We start from the raw sequence: 16,601 nt of genomic DNA on the forward strand, positions 1-16,601 counted from the left end.
CCCCAGAAGTTTCAGAATACTTTCACTGCTGTTACTTTTCATTTAGTTTCTGCCAATGCTTTAAAGGACTTGTGTGGGACATGTAAACAAATTCAGTAACTAGCAGAAATATCAGATTTCTTTGGACTAAAACGTCCAACCAGAGAAGGTGCCACAGCAGGAAGGAGAGGAGAAGGGCTACAAGGGACTCAGAATGTCCACATTTAGAGCTGAACACGTCTCAGCTAGAAGGGAGCTAAGCCAGGCCCCCAGCAGAGCAGTGCCAGACCGGAGGTCCCCAGGTCCACATTCCTGTGTCTGCATTTCACCCCCTTTGATTCTTGCCTTTGAAATATGTGTTACGGTTTCATTTCCACTTGACTGTAAACCTGCCCACCTTCTGATGTGAAACCAGCTCCAAAATCCACAGCTTTTTGGGGAAAGTAGGATGAAGATATGGTAAAGTGTTAGATTCATGCCTTAGCATTTATAAGTTATTCTTATTACCCAAATATTAGAGCGAGGATTCAAGTTCAGGTCTTTGAACGATGACACTACACCAGGTACAGTGTTGCTGATCCAAGTGTTAGAGCAGTGGGCTTTGGTCCACCCAGAATGAGTTTCACTCCATCCCTCTGTGTTTACCTGTTTTGATGCTGGATATCCTTCTGCACAAAAGTGTAGTGCCCCCTGCTCCAGGGAAACTTCTTAGTAGAATTTTTACCTCCTCTGAACTCATATAACCCATTGTTCATGTGTCTTTCAGCACTCAGCCATATTCCATATGTTGTTAATTAGATATGTACCTCTTAGCCTCCCTTACCGAGTTCCTTTGTAGGAGAGACCAGGCCTTAGATATTTGTCCCCCACAGCATGGTGCCTGCACATAGTAGGTGCTCAATAAATGTTTGAGTAAATCAAATCTGTGGCCTCCCAGGAGATCATTAGGCTGACAGTGTAGGCATTAGTTTAATCGTATTGCTTCCTTAAAGCATTTGGACAACCATGTAGGGAAAGCTACAGATGGTGTGGTCTCAGGTATAAGGTGTCTGTGTATTTACAGCAAAGTGACATCATGTTCCTTTCCACCCAGATGGAATTTGTGAAGATGTTAGCAGGACAGGTTATAGAGTTGCTAATGGTTTATTTTCTCCAGCCATAAAGTGTAGTATATGAGCTTTGGGTGGGCAGGATCTGCCTCTGACGGTTTTACATCTTTTATCACAGAACCAGAGACGTAGCAGGTGTTCAGTAAACACGTGAAGGATGGATGTATAGCAGATGGGTGGGTGGATGGCTGGATGGGGGGATGGGCAGATGGTTGGATTTGGTTTGAATTGATTTCAGTAGCTGTAGACATCACAGATGTATTGTATTTAGTTTATTGGACACCCTTCCCTCCGGTCTCTGCAAAAGAAATCTGAAATGAGACAGCAGCAGTCCATTAAAATTAAGATAATTGCTAGAAAAGCCACTATGCAAGTGACCTTGGTGGGCCCTTCCTTGGAAACAAGTACCCACAGAAGTTAGCAGCCAGGGGCGTGGAGAGGGGCAGGAAGAACCGGAAAACGACTGCTTCTCTCTTAGCCCGTGGCAGCCATACTGTGGTGAGAATACTTTCTCTGTGTGTGTGTGTTTCTGATGACCCTCTGCTTATACTCCTAGGCCCGAGTAATGGCGACTATTGGAGTGACCAGGGGACTTGGGGACCATGACCTGAAGGTGCATGACTCCAACATCTACATAAAACCGTTCCTGTCTTCAGCTCCAGAGGTACCGCATGAGGTTTTTGTTTCTCTTTGGTACAGGAACGTGTTTTCTACATTATTCTTCCCATGACTCACACCCCAGATCCAGACAGTAGCCAACTTGTGTCACATGTACTTCTGCAGTGTCTCTCATGTCTGTTTCTTTTCCCCACTCCATTCTTACTTGGACTGTGCTGGTTCTTCCCTCATGGCCTCCCACCCAGACGGCTGCACAGCCCCTAGTGGCATTCCTTGCCTTCTCAATCCAGCCCACATATTGCCATCAGGCCAGTTTTCCTAAACAACTACTCTGACACCTGTTTGTTCAGAAACCTTCAACAACACCCCAAGGCTCAGAGACTAAAGCACAGACTCCGTCACTTGGCATTCAAGGCTTGTTATAATTTGGTCTAACTTAAAAAAAAAAAAAATCTGATCTTTGTTTTCCTACACCAGCCAGAATGAACTTGCTTTTTTTTTTTTTTTTTTTTTTTTTGCGGTACACGGGCCTCTCACTGTTGTGGCCTCTCCCGTTGCAGAGCGCAGGCTCAGCAGCCACGGCCACGGGCCCAGCCGCTCTGCGGCATGTGAGATCTTCCCAGACCGGGACACGAACCCGCGTCCCCTGCGTCGGCAGGCGGACTCTCAACCACTGCGCCACCAGGGAAGCCCCCCCTCTTAGATTTTTAATTGCCTAGAAAGCTGATGTCATTCAGTTGATGTCTAGAGAAGTTAACTGAAAAACAAGTTGTCATATATTTGGTTTAAAAAATCATTTTTCTTATAATACAGGAAACAATGTCAAGTTCTATTTCAAGGTATATCATTTACAAAAGATACTACTTCTAAGTGATAGAAAACTCTAAGTAATAGTAGTTTAGGGGTATATTTTCTCACATATCACAGAGGCTGGAATTTGGTGGCTGTTCATGTTGGTGCAGCACCTCCAATGTGCCAGGGGTGACACCTCTGCATCTTTTTTTCCTTCATAGTTGCAAGATGGTGACAGAAGCCCCGAGCATAACATTTTCATGCGAGGCAGGAAGGAGGGGACAGCCTATCTGTCCCAGTAGACATTCACTTGCATCTCATTGGCCAAAACTGTGTCACATGACCGCCCCTAGCTGCAAAGGAGGTTGGGAGAGTGAGAGAAATGTTTGCAATTTGTACAGTAGAGGAGAGCCAGGGAGGGGTGAGTGAGGAACCAGCGGTATTTGCATACCGTGTAATTAACTGTTGAAGCTGTACCTCACACTGGAAATCCCTGAATGTTTAGACATAGTTCCATCTGCATGTTCTTCCCAAGGGTGGGTGCTGTGTTGGTAGCGAAGGCTCTTTTTGTTGGAGGAAACGGAAACCCACTCATGCTGACTCAAAAAAAGGAGGTGTTTATTTTAATGATGTCGGAAGAGATATTTATGGGGTCCACAAGAAGAACCCTTGAAGAGCCAGGCTTTATGGGAGCGAAGGTGGCTCTGGAATCCAGGCAGCCCTGAGACCAGCCATGCTCCATATGTCTTTGCCACCAGACAGCCAGGTTCTGACTCCCCCAGTTGCACGTTCCCAGAGAGGAATCTCATTGGCTCAACTCGCCTTTTCTCTGAGGTCACAAGTGACTTCCCAGCCTGTAGACTATGTCCACTCCAGAGCCAGCGATGGGTACCATCAGCCACCCGGACCTACCCCTTTGGCAGGGCTGTGAGCAGGGCTAGTTCCTTTAGAGTCCTTTATTGCCGAGGCTGACATCTAAAATAGATCTAGCCACAGGAGGTTAAGAGGTTAAGAGAGGGAAATCTCTAGTAAATAGCAGGCGTGGAAGATACGCACATTTCCTGATATCACCCAGGATGTCAAGTGAGGTCAGCTTGGTGGAAATAATAATTACCATCTGCAGATGTCTCTCTTTTCGCCTTCATAGCAATGCTGCATGGTAAGAACCAGGGTCCCTGGAAGTTGGTGGATCCCTGCTCCCTCTATTCTGGCCAACAGAAGGATCCCTGAATTACTGCTGAAACTCCTCCTGGCCAGAGAAAACCAATAACTATTGGGTTGGCCAAAAAGTCCGTTCAGATTTTTCCGTAACATCGTATGGAAAACCTGAACAAACTTTTTGGCCAAGCCAATACTAGACTCATGGACGTCTATATTTTCCCCCTTGGGAGGGAGGCATTTATCAGGCATAATAAATGGTACTGTCACCTTTCCAAAAAACACAGGTGAAGTGTGACTATATGGGGGTGAGGGCTTCTCAGGAAACACTAATAACCATTTTGCTCCTTAAAGGAGAGTGAAAACCTTCTCACCCTCCCCACCCCCATACACACACACACACACACACACACACACACACACACACACACACATTTTCTATATAAAGTGAGAAGTTTGGTTTGGTTTTCAGAAGAATGATCTCTATGCAGTTAGGTTATAGATCTTCCAATCACTGTGCTGCTGTGGATCCCAAGAAGAGACTGTAGGCTTAAAACTTGGGCCAGCATGGGAGAGTCCCCGAGGACTGATGAAAAATCCCAGTTGGTTGATCAGAAACTTCATGTCACCTGTCTGGAAGTCTGGGCCGGACGATATACTTTTTTTTTTTTTTTTTTACGTGCAGCATCTCATTTAATCCTCACAACAATTCTGTGAGGTGTGTATGGTTTTTATACCCATTTTACAGACCAGGAAATTGAGATCCAAGGAAGTAAATTAACTCCCCCATGGTTGTACAGTTATTAACTAACAAGATGATCCTTGTACTCAAGTTTGTCCAATTTGATCAGGCTCTGTAGGAGAGGGAAGCTGAGTTCAAGGAAATCTTTTTGGATAGTGTTGAAGGGACCCACTGAGTACTGTTTCAAGGGGCTCTGAAGAGAGTACCTCTGTCTTGGGACCTTAGTGGCCAGAGTTCCTCAGAGAAATACGGCCGGCCTCAGACTGCAGTTGTGGAAAATGATGGTGTGGTAGAAAAAGTAATTGGGAAAGACAGGACTGGCCTTCTGTGTGTGCCACCCTAGGCCAGACAGAATTGTGCAAAATGAGGGTGTGCACCTATAATTTAGCTTAATGGGTATGTAGTGTAAATCTCAAGAGTCTTTTGCACGAGATTAAAATTGTTGTACATTTTAAATGCTTCCAGATGGAGAGGCCTTGCCCAGAGCTAGGAAAGGGGGAGGAAGGCCTGAGGGAAGAGGGGGGAGCAGCTTGAATCAGCTCTGATGCAGGAGTGCGGAAGAAAAGATGGGTACGGGGGAACCCCACATCCCCGGTCTTGGGGCAGAAACTCCTTTTCCCTGGGTGGCAGTGATAAAGTCAGACCCTGGAGAAACAGCTAGGGGGCTTCTGTTGGGAGCCCACAAAGCCGGGTAAATTTATTTAAACCGTCTAATAAGGAATAACTGGCTCCCTTGCTGCCTTTACTCCCCCACCTGCACCCCAAGCCTACCCTGGCTTTCTAACCATGACTTCCTAAGAACATTCCCCTGCTACGCTTCATCTTTGCCAAGCATGGATCTTTATTTCACATTTGGGTTCTAAATTTCAAACTCAGCTCAGGCTGGTAGTTTTAACAGTCGCAAGGAAGTGGGGTATGTGTGTGTGGGGGGGGGGGGTGGAATGTGATTTAGTTCTAAGAAAAAAGGCTCAAAAATCTTCTTGGAAATCAGCATTGTTCCCATTCATCATTGTAGCTCCTAATTTGACTTGATGAGTTAAATAAAACTAAATCAAAACCATGTGGATCAAATTTACGTAAAAAATGCACAGGGGTTTAAAAATTAGAGAAGCGTTCCTAGCCAAACACATTTTTGGTTTCGCTGAACACAAGGCACTGGAAAAATCTCGAGTTTGCCAAACCCAAAGAGCGGCCGCCAGGTTTGCTGAGCCTCCCACATATCTCCCCAGGTCGAAGGTAGGGAATCTCTGGCCGAGAACTGAATTCCACAGGAGGGCCCCATCAACCCAGCGCGGGTCTGTCTGCCGAGCGTAGGAAGCGTTTTGACCCTCCCCTGGTCCACGGCATCATTCCCCCATGTAACTGGGCCCTCTCCTCCATAAGGGAAACACCCCCATCAGGTCTCCCATCCTCTCACTCAATGAAGCTCATCACTGTTCAACCTTTGTGTAATCACCCTAGAGTTCAAGTGGAGAAGGAGAGGATTTGTGAATTCAGAGTCACTCTGCACCTTCTTTTCCAGCAGTTCTCCACCCCCGTCCAGCACACACCTCCTGACCTATTCCTCAGACAGCGCAGCCCAGGCCTGCAGCCTAAACTTACAGATGTTCTCTACTCTGCACCCATTTCTGGCCTGTGACAGGCCCTCCCTAGAGCTAGGATTCCTCTTAATGTCTTTCTCGCTTTCTGGCCTCTACTCCAGGACTGTGCTTGACTTTAGGCCCCTTTCGGGCTCTTGGAAGAATGAGGTCTTTTTCTGTCTGGGGGCCGGGTTGCAAAGCCAACCCCATCAACTCAGCAGTCCCCCACCTCCCGCCCCCGCCACACTGAACCACGAGGGGAGCCTGATTTTCTCTTGGCTTCATTTTTCCTCTCCTTAGTGTTCAGGATTCCTGTCAGCTGTTTTCTGTGACTCCAGCTCACTCATTTAGGTCATTCTTGGTTCTCTTCATCTAGATTTCATTTTTTTCTTTCATCTGAAACAGGCTTCTCTAAAAGAAGGAAGACCTTAGGCTCTAGTATCTGAACTCCCTCCCTAGCACCGGCATTACCTGTGACCTCTACAAGTTCTTTCAGCCTGCTTTCCCCTTCCTGCAGGTGGGGTGGAAATGCCTAGATTGACAAGGTGCTGGGAAAAACAAATGAGAACGTCTATGGGATTGCATGGCACAGGGTCTGGTACACGGTCAGAGATGGTCAGTAAACATTAATCTTCCTTATGCACTGGCTTCTGGAAGCCTTTGCACTTACAGGGGATTCCCAGTATTCACTTGCAGGTGAAGAGAAGAATGGCTATTTTGTTTGAGACTCCCCTGTTGTCTCCCATGAAAACATGAACAATATTTAAGATCTCACGTTGACTCCTGAACATTTACGGTCTTCTGATTCTCAGTAGCTTTTCATGCCCCAAGCCAAAATCCTGTTTTGGGAACAAGCATGTTTGATTGTATTGTGTACTTTCTGCAGTCTGGCCAATTCATAAAAAAATGATAACTGGTGCACAGTGATACGGGGAGACGGCTGGGCTACATTAAGTGAAACAAAATAGGATTGTATATACAAAAAGTTGATCGTAAGTAGGTAAAGAAGTTGTGTGCATATGTATACACATATATAAAAATGTAGGTCTTGAGAAGGAAATTTTCTCGAATGTTACAGTAATTATCTTTGGGTGGTAGAGGAGGAATTAAAAAATTCCCTAGACCCCTCAAAAATACCTTAGGAGGTAGTGTGATATTGTGGTTAGAAACTCAGACCTGGTAATCAGTCATGGGCTCAAGCTCTATCTCTTTACTTACTAGCTGGGTGATTATAAGAAAGTTACTTTACCTAAATCTCAGTGTCCTCCTCAGTAAAAAGAGGACAATAGGGTTGTTATACCCAGGAACGCAAGGAACAAGTTAAATGACATATAAAAAGTACTTAAAACAATATCTGGCGTAATAAACATTAGATCGTTTATTCCATCAAGACCACAAAACCTCACTGGCTGTTTACACAGAGAGTAAACATGAGTCCAATAGTGTTTATCGAGGAGCACACTGGGGAACATGTCCTCAAGCAATCAGAATTTTGGGCACTTGGAAGGCCAAAGAATAATCAGCCATAAACCCTGTGAGTCCTGCTTCCTAAGGGACTAGCGGAATTCAGAGAAGGGAGAGAGCGAGCACCATCTAACCTGGAGAGGGAGGACAAGATAAAAGAAGGAAGCAGTAATGAGTGATGCCTTACAGAATGTTTGGAAGATTAGCTTGAAGGGCTATTAGCTATAATCAAGCAAATTATCATGGAGGGCCTAGAACTGGACCCGAGGCGGCAGATCAGGTCTTCAGCAAGGGGATCAGCATGATAAGTGAATGTGGCGGTGGAAGTCTTAGCTTGTAACAGCACGTGGATGGGGGGTGCAGAGGTAGGGAGGTGCAGACCGGGAGGCCACCGTAGAAGTGAAACCATGTGGCAGTGAGGCTCTGAGCTGGGGCAGGGACCAGGAAAGCCAAAAGGAGGCACACGGGAGAGGCATTTCACAAAACCACGTAACAAGAACTGAGGGCACACTTGATTTTTAGAGGATGAAGCAGGGTGAAATTTTTAAAAAATTAAACTTTGCTTTCTAGCCTGTGAGAAAGGAAGAAGGTTGCTTGTTGGGGTCTGAAGAGGAAAAATAATTTTATCCTTTTTCCCTCCGAGTTTTCTGAACCAATTTAAAAAACAGACACAGGAGTCTGGGATGAAAATAACTTTATAGCGAGGATAAAGTTAGACTGGAAACCGCGGTTTGGATCTAAAACCAAAATGGACGTTTTATTCCTCACCTCCAGCCCTCAAATTAAACTTGCCTCCCGGACCGGCTCTCATCTCCCCACCCCGCCAAGGGAGGTTTTCCTGGTATTTACCTGCCGGAGGACAGGAACAGAGGGACAGGTGCTGCTTATGGACAAGTAGGGACCAAGGAGAAAACTCCAGCGGGCTCACTGTCCCATGTCCCTTCTCACCAATCCTATAGGGAGAGGGGCCCATCACAATACAATGCCTTTGTGCCTCTGTTGACTACAAAATGACTTAGAGGCTTAACAGGAGAATTTATTATTATCCTTCATACTTCTGCGGGTTGAATGGGCTGAGCTGGGTGCTTCTCACGTGGTCACAGTTGGCTGTCAGTTGGGGCTGGAGTCATCTGAAGGCTAGATGGGCTGCAAGTCCGAAACCGCTCGCTCACATGGTTGGCAGTTGACGTGGGCTGTCAGCTGAGTGTTGGGTCGAGGCAGCTACACACAGCCTCTCCATGTGGTTTTGGCTTCTCCTGGCATTACTGCAGCTGGATTCTGAGAGGAAACATCCCAAGAGGAGTGGTTTGAGAGACTGAGGCAGAAGCTACAAAGCTTTTTTTTTTGTTTTTTTCGGTACACGGGCCTCTCACTGTTGTGGCCTCTCCCGTTGCGGACCACAGGCTCCAGACGCGCAGGACCAGCGGCCATGGTTCACGGGCCCAGCCGCTCCGCGGCATGTGGGATCTTCCCGGACCGGGGCACGAACCCGTGTCCCCTGCATCGGCAGGCAGACTCTCAACCACTGCGCCACCAGGGAAGCGCTACAAAGCTTTTTAAGACCTAGCCTCAGGAGTCCCAGAACATCACCTCTTCCACATGCTGGTGATTAAAGAAATCGCTAAGGTGGGTCCATATTTGAGGAGAGGAGAACTAGAATCTACCCTTGATGAGAGGAGCAGCGTGCTTGTACAGGGAGGGAAGGAAGTGATGGTGGTCATTTTGGAGACCTTCTACCATCGCCTTCCTGTAGAAGTGTCCTCCCTGCTGTGAAATCTTGAGGATTAGAGTAATCATCCTCTATCTTTCCAGTGCCAACTAATATAAGTTGATGCATTAGTTATTTACCTAGTTAATTAAGAAAGGAAACCTAGTTTGCAGTGTAGAGGCAGATTTACAGTGATGCTGGTTAATTAAATGTAAGTATCAGGGTCCTTCACTCAGACCAACCTTCAAGGAGTTCTGGTTGTTACTGGGAAATGTAGACAGTTCTATGTGGTGAGGAGAGGCAAGGTTACAATCAGGAATCATTTCCTTGCAATCATTTCTCAAAAGAAAGGGACCTCACTTTCCATGGTTCCAGTAATCTGTTGCAATTTCTCTTCTCATTCCTAATAAGCATTCACATTAGTATCTAAGTTTGTATTCATAATTATTTCTGTGTTCTTTTTCTTAAAGAGAGCTCCCCAGAAAAATACTGTATCATCTCACTTATATGTGGAACCAAAAACAAAACCCCCAAGAAACAACAACAAAAAACCAAAACGCAAAGAGATCAGACTTGCAGCTACCAGAGGTGGGGACAAAGGGGAATTAGAGGAAGGTGCTCAAAAGGTAAGACTCCCAGTTATAAGATAAATAACTACTAGGGATGTAATGTACAGCATGATAACTATAGTTTCCCATATATTGTACTGGTGTACAATATATGGGAAAGTAGTTAAGAGAGTAAATCCTAAGAGTTCTCATCACAAAGAAAACAACATTTTCCTTTTATTCTTCTGTTTTCTCTTTTTATTGCATCTATATGAGAAGGTGGATGTTAGCTGAACCTACCGTGGTAATCATTTCACAATATATAAATCAAACCGTCATGCTGTATGCCTGAAATTTATACAGTGATGTATGTCAATTGTTTCTCAGTAAAGCTGGGGAAAAAAACACTCCCCAAATTGCATAAACTTCAGGCCTTACAAACCCTGGATCCCCCTGCACAAAGGGAAAATGATGAGTTCTGTCTAAAGATACTTTGATAATTTACAGAAGTTGTATTTGGTACTCTTTTTTTTTAACCAGTCTTAATTGAGATATAATTGACATATGAGATTGTATAAATTTAAGATGTACAGTGTTTGGATGTGTATACTTACATACAGTTGACCCTTGAGCACCATGAGTTTGAACGGCACGGTCCACTTATATATGGATTTTTTTTCTATATGTTATGGAAAAACCCAAATGAATTTTTTGGCCAACCCGATACTACAGTACTACACAGTGAGTTTGGTTGAACCGCAGATGTAGAGGAACCACACATACGGAGGGCTGACTATATAAGTTACATGCAGAGTTTCAGCGGCGCAGAGGGTCAGCGCCCCTAACCCCCTAGTTGTTCGAGGATCAGCTGTATTGCAAAATGATTATCACGGTAGTGTTAGCTAACCCCCCTATCGCATCACTAATTACCATTCCTTTTCTGTATCACTTGCAGGTATGTAACACGGTATGACATACAGATTATGTATATACATTATATATAGTGTGTATATATGTGTGTGTGTGTGTGTGTGTATAATACAGTACATACACATTATATTTAACTATAATCACCATGCTGTACTTTGGATTCCCAGAACTTATTCATCTTATAACTGGAAGTTTGTGCCGTTTGACCATCATCTCTCCATTTCTCTCCCCCCCCCCTCCCCCCTGAAAACCACCACTTTCCTCTATGTTCTCTGAGTTCAGTTTTATGGGCAGTTTTCTGACTCTCTTCTCTAGTCCCACATGTCCGCAGCATCTCATACATCTGCTTCTCAGTTGGGTTGATGCCCCCTTGGGGGTATATGCTCCCCTCCCATCACCACCACCACTTTGAAAATGTCTGGGGGAAAAACAATCACATGTTAAGAGTGTATAGAACTGCTTTCTTTGATTCTGGTACCATCTGACCTTATACATACAGGAGAGACTTCACGCCCTAGCCTGTCCATCTCCATCTCTAATTCTCCACTCTAGCTGTAAAAAATCACTCGTGATGTACCTGTGTGTCATCCATATGGATGGTTCCCATTAGGAGCTGTCTTGAGATTTGCTAACCAGCTATTTGAATAAAACCACAATTTGAAATTTACTTGTACACACACCAAAAAGTCTAGCTTTTGAAATTTGTGGTCACACAAGGGAAGCCAACATGTATATTGTGTCAAACATTCCTTCTCATTGGAGATTATTCTCCTCTGATCCTCTCCTGAACAGTAATAATTTCACTTGAATGTTTCTAGTGAGTATCTTTCTCTTTTTTTTGCATTAATTTATTGTATTACCTCATGTAAGAATAGTTTGAGGAGTTTAAGAATGCAAACCCCTGGAATCCACTTCCTGAAAATCTGAATCACTAGGTGTAGGGTGGGGTCCTAACAATTTTCACATTTTTAGACACTTCTGCAGCAGGTGATCCAAAGACCACTCTTTGAATAACACTGTCATAAGCTGTTCTTCGCTGTGTTTCAGGAACTTTAGTTTAATAATCCTAAAGTCATCCATGCTCTAGTCCTAGATTGCATGATTCATTCTCACCATGCCAGTGGCTCCGTTCTAGGCTGGTAGGTTAGGGCTACTGCACACCTCACTGTCTGCTTGATCGTAGGTCTGCCGAGACCTGGCCTGCTTGCAAGCAGTGGGGTCAACTTTGCCACGGGACAGGTATCCCATAGCTTACCAGGGCTGATTTGGTCTCCTCTTCTAAGGCAAGATACACAGTAACCTGCTCTCCTGCTCCCTGGAGATCCCTAAAATCCTGCCATTGTGAAACGAGTCCTGTGAAGTAGTAACACAGTGTCGTTATTATGTTTAGTCCCAATGGCCAAAAGTAGCATCTACAAGAATAAGGAACAGTAGTCATTTAATCATTTACACGCCGGGAGACCAGATAACCTACCCTCTCAACCGGGACATTTTTGAGAGTCAGTGGGGACACTATTAATAATTATACTGGGAAAGCAGCATAAACCCAAACTATCTCAGGCAAACAGGGATGGACGGTCACTCTGTATCTGCCTCCCCCACCTCCTAAATGGATTTGACATGACTCAGTCTGTCTACACGGCACCCACGTACTTTCACTCACAGGCTGGGATTTCCTCTGACCCTGATCTCTGCAGACGGGCATTTTAATGGACACAAACGTAATCCTCACATGACTAACAAGCTGGACTCAAGTCCATTTGTTCACTGATCCAGTCAGTGAGGCTTGGATTCTGTGGTGAACAAGCCATTGGAATCCCAGAGAAAGGAGTAGATGATAGGAGTGCCCCCATCTGTAAAGGAAATTCCTTCCTCTCTAGCTTACCTCCCAAAGTTGTAAAGTTCTGGCCTCACGTGGAGAAAATGAAAGCCTTACGCTATCGCGGCCAGCCACTGGGTACAACTTTAGACTCTCTATACCACCTAATATCTTAGCTGGTTTAGCAGCTTTTTCAGTTATTAGATGGTATCCACCCTCAAAAGGCAAATGTTTATTTTGTCTGTAGACTCCAAAAAAAAAAAGAAAAACACCAAGCCTCAAGAATATCTGTGGTGCATTTCACATAGAAAATTATACCCACAGCCACAACAACCAGCTTCTTTTGGGGTAGGAGGAACAGCCAACCTATCTGTCATATTTCAATGTCCCTTGATTCATTTGCAGTCAGACGCTCTGAGGTCATGTGGTCAATCCCATCCAGGTCGAACTCATCCTGTGATGAAAGAGTCGGGGAATGGTAGAGCCATAAGCATCCCCAGTGGCCGCATCATCCTGACCTTTCATTTCACAAAGGGAGACGCTGAAGATTTGAGAAGCCTCATCCCTTACCACTCCCCAGTGGAAATCCAGTACTGTAGCCAAGCCAAACTACGCAAAGCCACCCTAGCACACCAGCCTTCTCTCTCACCCCCAGGCGTTGGCCCCTGCAGTTCCCTCTCCGTGTAAGGCACGTGGTGCCCAAAGTCCTCCCTCCTTGATGCTCCCCATCTGGTAAATCAGTACTTCCTCATTTCATATTCCCGGCAGGTTGTCAAGAGATTTTAAGATGTGAGTGAACAAAGTGGTTTTGCCTAACTACTAAGGGGCAGAGGTGGGTCTCACACCCAAGTCTTCTGCCACCAAATTCAGTGTGTATTTCGTGACATCATCTAGTGTAGACAGAATCACAACAGAGAATTCAAGTGCAGTCTTGGTGGCCTGCCAGCATGCCAGTATTGAAATAATCCACTGTGACGAAATATGCTAGAGTTTTATTTTCTTCTGGTATAAGTGCTATGTTCAGAGTTCTGCAGGTTGAGCTTTTGGGTTGGTTGGCCATGGCGGGTGAAGAGGAAAAGAGTTTGTACTCTTCTTATTTTCTACCACCTACTGGCAGCCTTTACCTTGGGGACCACCTGACTTTTCTGCCAAAACATGATTGAGCGTCCCAATCTCTGTCAATTTTAAGTGAGACTTTAGGAAATGAACACCAGGTCCCTTGGGCTCGTCCTTAACTCATCTCCTTTCACCAACTAGCTTACTTTCAGGTGTATTGCCCTGAGATCAGAGCCGTAAAAAAAATAACATGCTGTGCATTAGAATTTGTAGTTCTCTTCCACATTATCTCATTTGATCTTTTTTTTTTTGCGATACGCGGGCCTCTCACTGCTGCGGCCTTTCCCGTTGCGGAGCACGGGCTCCAGACGCGCAGGCCCAGCAGCCATGGCGCACGGGCCCAGCTGCTCCGCAGCATGTGGGATCCTCCTGGGCCGGGGCACGAACCCGTGTCCCCTGCATCGGCAGGTGGACTCTCAACCACCGCACCACCAGGGAAGCCCTCTCATTTGATCTTTGTAACAGCTTTGTGAGAAAGGTAGAGTGGGTGTTATAATATTTATTTTTCTTGTATTTTTTTTTCCATTTTTTTAAACAATGATTTCAGGGATGAGAACACTGAGAGCTAAAGAAATAAAGGACTCGTCTCCAGTCCCAAGGCTGGTTAGAAGCAGAGACCTGAAGTGAGGGCTCCTACTAACCCAGGCAGGGAGGGTTCTGCTTCTGCACACAGCCGGACCTGAGCTGCTGGCTCACCTCATCCTACCTCAAGTACTTAAACGGGAAAAAGGGTTTGGAGGACGTGCTGAGCTGATAAAGATGTGAGAACCGTGAGGACATCCTAGACGAGCAGCCAAGACTGGGCAAATGGAAGAACTGATGGATTCTTTTAAACAGTGGCTTCAGGGGCTTCCCTGGTGGCGCAGTGGTTGAGAGCCCGCCTGCCGATGCAGGGGACACGGGTTCGTGCCCCGGTCCGGGAAGATCCCACGTGCCGCGGAGCGGCTGGGCCCGTGAGCCATGGCCACTGAGCCTGCGCGGCCGGAGCCTGTGCTCAGCAACGGGAGGGGCCACAGCAGTGAGAGGCCCGCGTACCGCAAAAAAACAAAAACAAAAAACACCAGTGGCTTCAGGAAGCAGCGTCAGCTTACAGCAGCACGAGCTCTCACAGGCCCCTGAAATTTCCTCAGTAACAGAGCAAAAGGGCGAACAGATATTAGACAGGCACTGAGACAGCAGCCAGCTGAGCGTAGGCACCGCATTAAAGAGCTGTTTGTCTCCACTCCCCCGTAAAGCAGCGCCCGGTGACGACGGTAAGGGTGACTGTGCCCTAGAGTCGGGGGGCAGCTGTGAGAGCCGTCAGCACCTGGCTTCCTCAGGGGCGTATACTAGCCGCGACCCTTGGTGACCCCAGACTTCCTCCTGCTTGCCCCTCCCCTCCCGAACGCTGAGTGGTTTTTGTTTATTAGCAGCTCCCCTGAGGATAGGGGGCGAAAAGGAAAGAGTCTCTGCTACTCCTGGTAAATACCAGCGCACCACAGTTCGACGACTGCTGGGAGCGTCGGCGTCGACAAGCTAAAACGGTTGGGTCACCACGAGCTGAGGGGGTCTTCGGAATGTATCTCATATGAATTCTTTTTCTTTTCTTCCCATTTATTCTTTGTCTCAGTAAGTATGTCCCGAAGATCTAGTGGTATTTACTCTATGAAAGTTACGGCGAGGCCCACAGAAGAAGTGCAAAATGGGACCTCTGGCCTCCAGAGGTTGAGTTTGGGGGGAAGAGACGGTGACCAGCTCTCAGGGTGTTCGCTGTAAGCAGGACAAGGGTACATGTCCAGCAAGGGAAATGCTTCCCTTGGTGGTTTATTGTGTGGTTTCCAAGAGCTAGGCTCTGTGCTCTGTTTGGGGTGGGGTGGGGGGGCAGGGCAGAAACAAATGGGACAACTCAGACCTCGCCTCAGGGGAGCTTATTGCCTAAGACCATGTTTTCAGGGTGAGGTTCCCCCATCACTTGCATTGGAATTACCCTTGTTTACATAGGCTGATGCCTGGGCTAAGATCTACACAATCAGAATCTTTAAAGGTGGGTCCCTGAATCTTAATTAGCACGCCAAGTGATTCTTAAATACATTAAAGTAAAGTTGGAGAATAACTACTCACATGGAAGAGACAGACAAGTGAACCCAGACTGGTACAAATACGTGAGTACTGTGCTCGTGAACATGAAAGGGATTGTGTCTGCAGAGGACCAAGGAAAAGAAAGGGAAATCCTCAGGTCTTCCTCAGGGTTACTCTGGCAGCGTCCCCCTCAGCCTCTCTTCTTCACCAGCAGTCTAACACTGTCCACATCCTCTTAATCCGGAGGAGTGGCAGGTCCCCAAAAGGAAGGAAAGGGAGGCACAGCAAGGGACCTGTGGAAAGTCACCTCACTGGTTCAGATCTCTGTTCACATGGTGTCTTTCCGGAGACACCCGCCTTAACCACATCTTCTAAAATGGCTCTCTTGTCACTCTCCTTACCCGCCTGACTTTTCTTCAAGCACCTGTCATCTTCTGGCATTGTAATTGATTTGTGTGTCATTGCACCTAGTTTAGAAGTTGTGAGGACTTTGTCACTTTTGTTCACAGCTGTTGGCACATAGTAAGTGCTCAATAAACATGTCATGGAGGGTCCAGGAGGGCAGATGGATCCACCCCAGCCTCATCTCTCCACGGCTCAAATTCTGTTGCGCTGAGAAACGGCAAGAGTCTCAGGATGCCCGTGGCCTTTCTTGGCAGATGGGCACGCGGGAAGGAGCCACTAGGACCCTGCCCGTGTTCTCCAGACCCCCTTCCCACAAAGGCCTTTGCAGATCGTATCTCTCCCCTCCCAGAGACTGTCTTCCTCATGTCTGAGTCCTGGGGAGCCACAGAGCCCATTACTTTTGATGTGAAGCTTCCCGAACATTAAGAAGCTATTTGAGGAATGGAACAGGGAGGTCCGGGGAGGCGAGTGTGGTCTGATTGAGGAGGCCCTGCAACAGCTTCGGGGAGGGAAGGTCGGGTCTCCAGAGCCCACTGGAATCCTTTGAAGCCCTAGCCGCTGGGGAGGATAAGCGT

The 16,601-nt window shown here is 46.5% G+C and overlaps 1 protein-coding gene across 3 annotated transcripts in view; it reads left to right on the forward strand.

Moving 5' to 3' along the window:
• Positions 1–16,601, forward strand: part of PPM1H (protein phosphatase, Mg2+/Mn2+ dependent 1H) — a 271,045-nt gene that overhangs the window by 228,696 nt on the left and 25,748 nt on the right. For all 3 annotated transcript variants that reach the window (XM_032645109.1, XM_032645110.1, XM_032645108.1), the window contains one exon: positions 1,645–1,752. In XM_032645109.1, the coding sequence (XP_032501000.1) occupies positions 1,645–1,752 (108 nt within the window). The remainder of the gene's footprint in view (positions 1–1,644; positions 1,753–16,601) is intronic.

Source organism: Phocoena sinus, chromosome 10 (genome assembly GCF_008692025.1).
Source record: "Phocoena sinus isolate mPhoSin1 chromosome 10, mPhoSin1.pri, whole genome shotgun sequence".
NCBI lineage: Eukaryota > Metazoa > Chordata > Mammalia > Artiodactyla > Phocoenidae > Phocoena > Phocoena sinus.